Source organism: Aplidium turbinatum, chromosome 2, assembly GCF_918807975.1.
Source record: "Aplidium turbinatum chromosome 2, kaAplTurb1.1, whole genome shotgun sequence".
Classification (NCBI taxonomy): Eukaryota; Metazoa; Chordata; class Ascidiacea; order Aplousobranchia; family Polyclinidae; genus Aplidium; species Aplidium turbinatum.
In genome coordinates this window covers 6,545,159-6,553,679 of record NC_137473.1, presented here as the reverse complement: position 1 = coordinate 6,553,679, position 8,521 = coordinate 6,545,159, and the positions used below count along the sequence as shown (strand labels likewise).

At 36.3% G+C, this 8,521-nt stretch overlaps 1 protein-coding gene across 1 annotated transcript; it reads right to left on the bottom strand.

Moving 5' to 3' along the window:
- Positions 1 to 1,296: 1,296 nt before the first annotated feature.
- LOC145765208 (D-beta-hydroxybutyrate dehydrogenase, mitochondrial-like) lies at positions 1,297 to 6,941 on the bottom strand. Its single transcript, XM_082576991.1, has 8 exons — positions 6,812 to 6,941; positions 6,376 to 6,549; positions 5,169 to 5,324; positions 4,694 to 4,838; positions 4,046 to 4,187; positions 3,556 to 3,699; positions 2,819 to 2,994; positions 1,297 to 2,309 (listed from the first exon to the last, which is right to left on the bottom strand). Exons 1-8 carry the CDS (start codon positions 6,933 to 6,935, stop codon positions 2,288 to 2,290), a joined length of 1,083 nt encoding a protein of 360 aa, XP_082433117.1. The 5' UTR covers positions 6,936 to 6,941; the 3' UTR covers positions 1,297 to 2,287.
- Between the last annotated feature and the right edge of the window lie 1,580 nt (positions 6,942 to 8,521).

Below are 8,521 nucleotides of genomic sequence, written 5' to 3'. Positions count from 1 at the left end.
AATTTGTGTATTTACTTTGAAGTTTTCTACATCTTCGCGCCAGCAAAGAAAAAATAAGTTGAATTTAAATTGATTTAATTGATGATCCGATCAGGATGCGGAGTGTGATAAAATGTTTGAAACAAAGTAGACAGTATCACACTAAAGCAGAAAAATCAATTTACTTACAGGTTTGGCCACACAAGTGTGGCTTAATACAATTCTACATTGAATAAGACTATAGGCTACCGAAGAAGCCATAGGCCTACTTGTTTGGCAAAAGCTCTATAAACCAATTGATTTCTATGCCTATTAATTGCAGTGTCAACCACTAGCCTAACTACCTGTGTTTTTATATCAAAATATTTTAAATGTCATGTTAGAACGATGCATTGGATACAAATCGGTATTTTTTTATTGGTCAAACACTTACATTTCAAATACGTTTGAAATTTTAACAACTACTGTAGTTGAACAAGCTGATTGGCTCCAATTAATTACACAATGTATTAGCAGTCTATATTTCAAACGTATTAGAAACGCAAATGTTTGACCAATAAAAAATTACTACGTTGGTTAGGCTTTGCCTATACCCTAAGTTTTGAACGTAGTCGAAACTAAAAAGATGATTGTTTCGACTGCGTCCAGATTGTTTGTTTCGACTGCGTCCAAATAGTTTGTTTCGACGACGTTCAAAATGTATTTGCGGAATCCGTATTATGGGAAGATTTTAGTTTGCATTGTTTGAAGTCAATCGCAGAGTCCAATTTTTGGTTTGACTGGAGTGTAGGCTGGTCGGGCTAAAAATGCAGTACACAACTAACCCTGGCATATATTCTGAGACGTTTTCTCGAGTAGGCTAAGGAATTTATGCGTTTAACCACTGATAATATACTCGCACTGCTTTTTTCTTGTTTGGGATGCAACAAAACAAGAAAAATTTGTCAAACTTGTTTTTGGCAAAAACCTACTTCAACCAATGTATTTCCTTCTTGTACCTCAAGCCTTAACGTTACATTGTCCTTTTCTTTTAGATATTTTACTTTGATAAAGCGCAAGTGCTTTTTTAGATCACTGCAGCCTATAGGCCTATCAACATTATGTGAAGAATTTTCTTTTGGCCTATAGCCTACTCTAGGTCTGTAAATTCGGTCGATGACAATTGAGCCCGGAACAAAAGCAGGCCTACTGCACTCAAAACCATTCTCCTTAACTTCCTACCTGTTTGAGAAATTACTTTTCCAGTTGGCAACGCCTCACCAGTTTCACTTCCTTCTTCACATACAATTCTTTGATTCACACACAAGACCATAAACTTAGAAAAATTCACTTTTTATGCGGCAAAAAAATAATTATTGCAATTACATCTCATGCCTTTGCTAACAAACCCATGTCAACATAAAATTGCATAGATTTCAAAATAAAACACATGCTATGCTCGGATTAAGTAATTAACCAGTGATTTCATTAAAATAGCTTCAAACGATTAAAGTTAGGTTTAAACGAGCGAGAAAAAGTGTCACCTTTTTTGCAAAGACATCTTTGAAAGTTGGGGTTGGTATTCCTTGTGATTTACATGTCGCCGTAACATCATATACTACGCCTCAGAATCTCAGCCAATTTCTTTGAGTCACAAGTTGGTAAAGCAGGCGTTTTGCAATCAAAAGATACGATTGGATAATGATAGTATAGGTTTCTAATATGACGTCAAATTCTCGTTACGTATGTAGCCTAATCGGAGTATGTCTATTAAATTAGATTAGGCGGCCTAGACCGAAATAAATATGTGCAAATCACTTTGGCAACTTGAAAAGTAAAAGAATGTAATAAATCTAAAAAATTTAGTAAGAACAATCGTGACAAAATAAGAACAAAGCGCAGAAGCATTTCTTGTACCCATCAGACCAAAAGTCTTTTCGGTCTGAAGGCCATTGGCATTTCCGCCATTATGCGCCATAGCTGAACAATGTGTGCGTAAAGTCGTAACACGATTGCAGAAAATCAGTTGCAAGTTTCGTAGCAATGTTGTGAAACCAATGCAGGTTACAGTTGTGCAAATTTCACTGTGAAATTTTAATTCCATTCTGAAACCGTTGTGCAAATTTTGTTGCGATGTAGCTTACCACTTTAATTTAAGATGCAACGTAATTAAAACTAGATTGTTTGCATAGACAGAAGCAAAACTGACAATGGTCACTTATGCAATGACAGTTAACCGCCACTCATGGGCACCTTCGTTAAAAACAAGGAATTACAAAACTTTTGATTGCGCTGGAGATTGCTATCATCAAGATGACTTGGGAAACTTCTACTTCTTGTAGATGTACCAGCTGAAAAGACAGAGAATAAATTTCATAACAGTGTAAAACTAAATGCGAACAATTTTACCTCATCGTTATACCTTTCCTCCCTTTTCTGGTAACTGCAAGCAAGCTGTTGAAGACCACCACAAGCTTTATTTTCAGACATCAAGTCACCGTTACCAATACCTTGTGGTAGCTTAGTTTGCAGTCACCAAAACAACGCAAAATTATATAATTAGATGGTTTTGGTGAAAAGTGCAATTCTACATTTAGCTCAAAAGTCAGTTTTCCGTTATCACTTTATTTTCGCGGATGACAGAATTACATAAGTTATTACACTGCCCGCTGGGTAAGATTGAGTGAGACCGTCCGGCAAATCCAATTAACAATTCCTTTAATGCAAGAAATGACAGCTGAGCTGATGGCAGCTGATGACAGCTGATCCATTACAGCTGAGCTGGTTTTTGAAGTTCGCAGTTAACAAGGAAGACACGCTAAGAAAATTTCGTAAGTTTAATTTTTCAGAGAGTACTTACTAGTCTGCTAGCCAGGTAGGAAAATGAGTAAATACGAACGAGCGGATGGTCCAATAAGATTCCATGGGTTGGTATCTGGTGAATGGGAACCTCGAAAGCAGGGCGTCCTCGTAAGCATTGACAACAGGTGACAGATCTTCCATCCCTTTGTTGCAATACGTCTCCATCTCTTTGACCTGAGTGACGAAATTTTGCAAATCGATTAAGTCTGCACCAAAAAGTGCAGCTAAAGTAAAGGGCTTCAATTTTTCTTTCCACAGATACATAAGAACAGAACAATTCTGGTTATCATGAATCTAAATAGTAAATACAACTTTAACCAATCTAAAAACCGACATCATTTGAGCCCAAACAAACAGGTACAATGGTACATCTTGGAGATGGTGGAGAAGCGTTGACCTTGTAACGACGCCTTGGTGTTGACACACCATGAACTTTTTTTACCTGATTTGTCACAACCATTTTTCATATTAAGAAAAAACAAAAACTTCTTTGGAACAACTGCGTGCTTGGTGAAATAACTGTAGGTTTAAAATCGCCTTGCATGATCTCCTTGGCATGGGGAACTAGCCAATAAAATAGAAACGGTACCCATGAATGGATTCCTTTGTCGTATGCTTGCCTTTTCAGGGTGTTCAATACAAGATCGAAACTAAAAACGAATAAGCAAGTACAAAGTTGTAAAGCAGTCCCTTTGAAATTTTCAAATAAACAATCAGTTTCCTTTCGTCAGTTACCCGGAAATCAAACTGTTCCTTCCCGTAGTCACTTTTAACTTCCTCCGACATCTCTGACCACATCCTATCCTTCAGGTTCTGCACGTGGTTCTTTGTGAAGATCTTGGTCCCTGCTATGTAGTTGCCCGGTTCGATTATGGAAACCTAACATACGTCGTTTTTAGCTTGCGCATTTAACAAAACTTCAAATAATGGCTGCCATCTTAGCTAGTAAAAATTTATTTTGAAAACTTGAATTTGCGAGGTTTATTTCGAAACTGGTACCTTGTGATAGCTGGGATACAGAGACATTTTCGGCAGTGTTTATAAAACAAAAAATGCAAGATTTCAAACCCTTACAAATTCATTGTCCTGTTTTGAAAAGACACAGCTAGTAGAATTATTACGTATTTGGCAGCTGAGGGCATTAAGCCTCTAACTCTAACTGATCAAGCCAGCAAAAAATGCCGTTTTTACATCGTTTTAACTTTGTTTTTATCGTTTTCATTACCTTAACCCCCCAGCGGCGCATTTCGTAGCGTAGACAGTCCGCGAACCCTTCAACCGCCCACTTTGAAACGCCATAGACAGACCGGGAGGGCGCCATCATCCTGCCCAATCCACTGGCCATAATAACCACTCGGCCTTGTGATCTAGTGCAACAATAGCCGAAGTCAATTTTTCGAATTCCACTGTCCTTCTTAAATTTAACACAGTGTACACTTTTTGCTGACGATAAAGTGATCTCCAACCGAAAGATATGCCAATTAGAAGAAGTGTCAATGCAAAAGTTGGACCAATGAGAGTACAGTACCAATGAATCAAGTCCTTTCCATTTATGCTTTTTTCTAAATCGACAAACTCTACCGTCAAAACAGCGTTCTATGAACCCTGACTCGCATCACCAAAAAGACCTACATTTACATTGTGTCATTTCGGTTCGAGAATATCAAGGTGTTATATTCCCATTCTAATTCATTTATTCTCAGGCGACAATTGGATAATCTCGCTTTATAGGCAGTATTGTACCTCACTGCAAGTGAGCAGTGAGGGACTAATGAAAAACGATGAAAGAAAAATAACTTTTTAGCAGTGACGCCTACGAGTCAAAGCAGAATTGAAACTTCACAGAGCATATGCAGGATAGAATTGCACTTACTTTCTGATTAAAGGTAAAAAGGCTTTTGTGCATCTAATCACACCCCACAAATTAACTTCTGTTACTTTTTTGAAAAGGTCAATAGAAGACCATTCTACCTCCCCAAAAGAAGAGGCGCCTGCATTGTGTACGATTCCCCACAATCCTGAAAGATATTTTTGCGTTTATTAAAACTTAAAGCGACTAACTACCAGTTTAGGCTGCTCAAAAATTAGACAAGAAATTTGATAAAACCTTCACTTTTAACAGAAACGTGTTTATTTTTTGTTTTCAGAGAATTTTCAATAAGTTTCGAAACTGAGTTATCATAGGCAAAGGTTAGTACAAGTAACCAAAATGAACACGTTTGGACATAATACAAGCAACCCGACAAGGTATGGTGGAGGAATAAATTCATACAAACCACAAGCATATCAAACATTTAATTCATGACAGAATAAGATATTTGGATGTGTATTTTTTATGCAAGGCCAACCTTTAGAACCAGAAGGCAAATTTATTTTTATGAAACGAACGCTCTCTTCAACTTGCTTATCATCTGTGACATCAAGTTGAACAACCTTTAACCGGTCTGAACAAGTTCTTGCTAGTTCTTTGGCTCCTTCTCCACCTTTATCTTTTAACAGGCAACCTAAAACCAAAATCGATACCAGCATTTACAATCATTTTACACTATAGAAACTAATTATTAACTTATACTGTATATTAACGATACTTATATATTAACGACCTGTTTTAGCCTGAAACTGCGAGTTCGTTGTAGAAATAGCAAGTTGCACTAGCTTTCGGAACAAGTCCTAGTAATGTGCTATGACGAATGGTGTTGCAGTCAATGGGTCGTTGTTTTAAGTGGCTGGTTTGTTTGGCTTGAGGCTTCTGTCTGTTGAGTTTCTGTGTTGTCAGGCGTTATTGCAGTGAAATTTTGTTGAATCAGTTGATTAATAGATTACGTGATGTAGTTCTTGCCTTTCGGCACAGTTGTTGATCTTGGGACTCTGTCTACTTATCAAAATGGCCTCTTTAAAGCCTAATTGTACAGCGTCGTTTTCTCTGGCAATAATTGTAAATTCAAAGTCGACGAGGCACTGTTGTTGATGATTTACAATCATCCTTGTAACTAGCAATACAATCAAAAATAAAGTTTGCTGCAGAGACGTAACCATGGGGGTTGGGGGAGCAAGGCTCGTTCTAAAAATACATTGCCCCTCTATGTTTTAATACTACTACAACGTTTTAATGACATTGCATTACACGTTGAATGACGTTTCATAAATGTTTGGCTGCAAGTAGCGATATTTCTAAACAAACTTTATTTTAAAATTAAAAAAATTGTTTTTGCACCTGTCAAATTTTCTTTCTAGCTGTGTCACTGGTTTCTTGTAACAACAATTTTGTATTATATTGCATAGCAACCACTCTTTATGATAAGCACCATTGGGTCATTTTACAAATTATATAATCAACAAAGCATGCCTTAAAAATAACCTTTCTTCAAAGGTACTTAAAACAATTAGCACACAATTACATATACTGGCACTGTACTCTTGACATCCATCATTTCAAACCTGAATGTTTTAAATAGATATAGCACATTGGTGCAAGACAGTACAAGAATGCGAATGGATTTGTTGAGAAAACTGTGAGTCATTCGAAAGACTTTATCACTCTGATTGCCACCCTACCAGCAAATACATGCATTCCACGTTCATCAAGTTGCTTTGCCAATTTAAATCCAAATCCAGTATCACATCCAGTCACAAGAACTGCCTTTCCTGAAGGAGTCAGTTGAAGTCTTGGCACAACAGATTGGAAGAGCACAGCAGCGAAACATACCACAAAGAATACAAGAAGGTTTCCTGAATAACATTCAATCAACAGTTTGTAAACATAAAAAACATCTGTTCTTTTAAACCATCCTGGAAAAAGCCATACAGTACTAAGTTTTAACGAATTAGTTTACAGAGGGTTTGCAATTTCTGGTGCATATGTTGCTTAAAGGCATCGGCCACCGTGCTCTTAAAATTTTATTAACAAATTTTAACTATTTGAAAAGCTATAAAAATCTTTAATATATATTGTTTCTTAAACAAATAAAAATTATATTATAAGAAATATTACCTCCAAGAAAATACCAGTCTAAAAACTCCAATATGTAAGAAGACAAACATGGTACAATTATGCCAAATAAAGTTGTGCAAACAAGAGCAGCAAAAAGGCTTCTTCCAAAATCACCAGTCAACATTTTAAAAGTTTCTAACACTATTAATTTCAATCGAAAACAGCACACAATGTAAATGGTTTTAGGGTATAACAATAACAGCTCACTTGCACATACTGTATAAGTGTATATATTAGACTGTAGAATGATTGGTAAAGGCAGACCAAGAATGATTTGGACAACAAACATCACAAAATCTGAGATCGATTCCAGGTCGGGTCAAACCGAAGACTTTAAAAACGGTACCGATTGTGTTCTATCCTGCATAGCGCAGTGAGAATGAGTCGGGTAATAATGTGATAACATCGTAAACCTGATACAAATTAAAAATGAGCCCTGTCGCTAAAAGACCTTAGCTGTTGTAGAGCGACAATAAATAAAACCATAACATTATTATTATTATCACAAAATGGACAAAATTAACTTATGAATGTGCAGTACGCACAGCTCATGGTCGAGAACAATGGCGCATTGTATCCAACCCTCCATACGAGGAAGGAACAAAATGATGATGATTAGACTGTGCCAACAAATGGCGAGGTTCATGGGTTTTTCCTTAACATTCTGAACATTTGTAGTGGACTTTTACAAACACAAACGTGAAAAAAAAATGAAAATAATGACGTCACACGGTCGCGCTGGGCGTTTCTATGGTTACCAGTACCCATTTTCATAAAAATTGTCATATTTCGAAAACCACTGGAGATAAAAAGATGAACGTTACATCAAAAGCTGCAGAAGTGGCATGTTTATATCTAAAGCAATACTTCGAAAATGTGTCTTTGGTACTTGTCACCTCAACTCCAGTTATAATCAACAACGGCAACGGATTTACTAGTAACCTGCTCTGATCATGTCGCCGAACTTCTAAGATTTTCTTTCACACCTTCACATCTTTGAAATGAATCATTGAAGGACCTATTATAACGTCCAAGACCTATTATACAATGAGTTAAGGCACTTGAAGAATTAACTTTTGTACGTTTTAAAAATAAAGCTTACTTTTGTAGCAACATTATATTACATGTACGCTCCAAAAGTCATTTCAACAAAAATAGTGAATTTTGGCCGTGTCGGAAAAGAGTTTAACACCCCCCTTATGAAGACGCCTCTTACACAGCTAAGAGCTATTGATGTAACGCTAATTAATCTTACTTTGGCAATTAAAATGTTTATAGACACTAAGTATTATTATTTCACATTTTTATGTGCTTGTTTTTGCAATGAAAGTGAAAAAACATGTTTGCTTGTGTATCATAGGTCCTTCAGGAGCAGGACCGATTATACACTTTCAAAAAAGTTTGTATAAGCTTTAACCTCACAAACATAAATTCGATTGTCAAGATATTTACACAGTCAATAAACATTGACCTTGGCCGTATTCTCTAAAAATTATTTTGTCTTATTTTGATATAAGCTGAAGAAATGAGAGCAAAAATGAAAAAAATGTCTAATAGGTCCTGCATCTCCCCTACTAAAAAAAAATTGTAAAACTGAGTTTTTTGCTGATAAATATTTTTCAAGTAATCCTAGAATAAAAAGTGTTTTTAGAGCAGATATAAACATGCCACTTCTGCAGCTTTTGATGTAACGTTCATCTTTTTATCTCC

What these genes read in the sequence shown, in the direction of transcription:
- LOC145765208 (XM_082576991.1), bottom strand. Translation starts at nt 6,935, where the DNA reads ATGTTGACTGGTGATTTTGGAAGAAGCCTTTTTGCTGCTCTTGTTTGC. An exon ending in AGACTGGTATTTTCTTGGAG is followed by an intron (nt 6,550 to 6,811) that starts GTAATATTTCTT and finishes AATGTTATTCAG; the next exon opens with GAAACCTTCTTGTATTCTTT. An exon ending in AGGAACAGTTTGATTTCCGG is followed by an intron (nt 2,995 to 3,555) that starts GTAACTGACGAA and finishes TTCGTCACTCAG; the next exon opens with GTCAAAGAGATGGAGACGTA.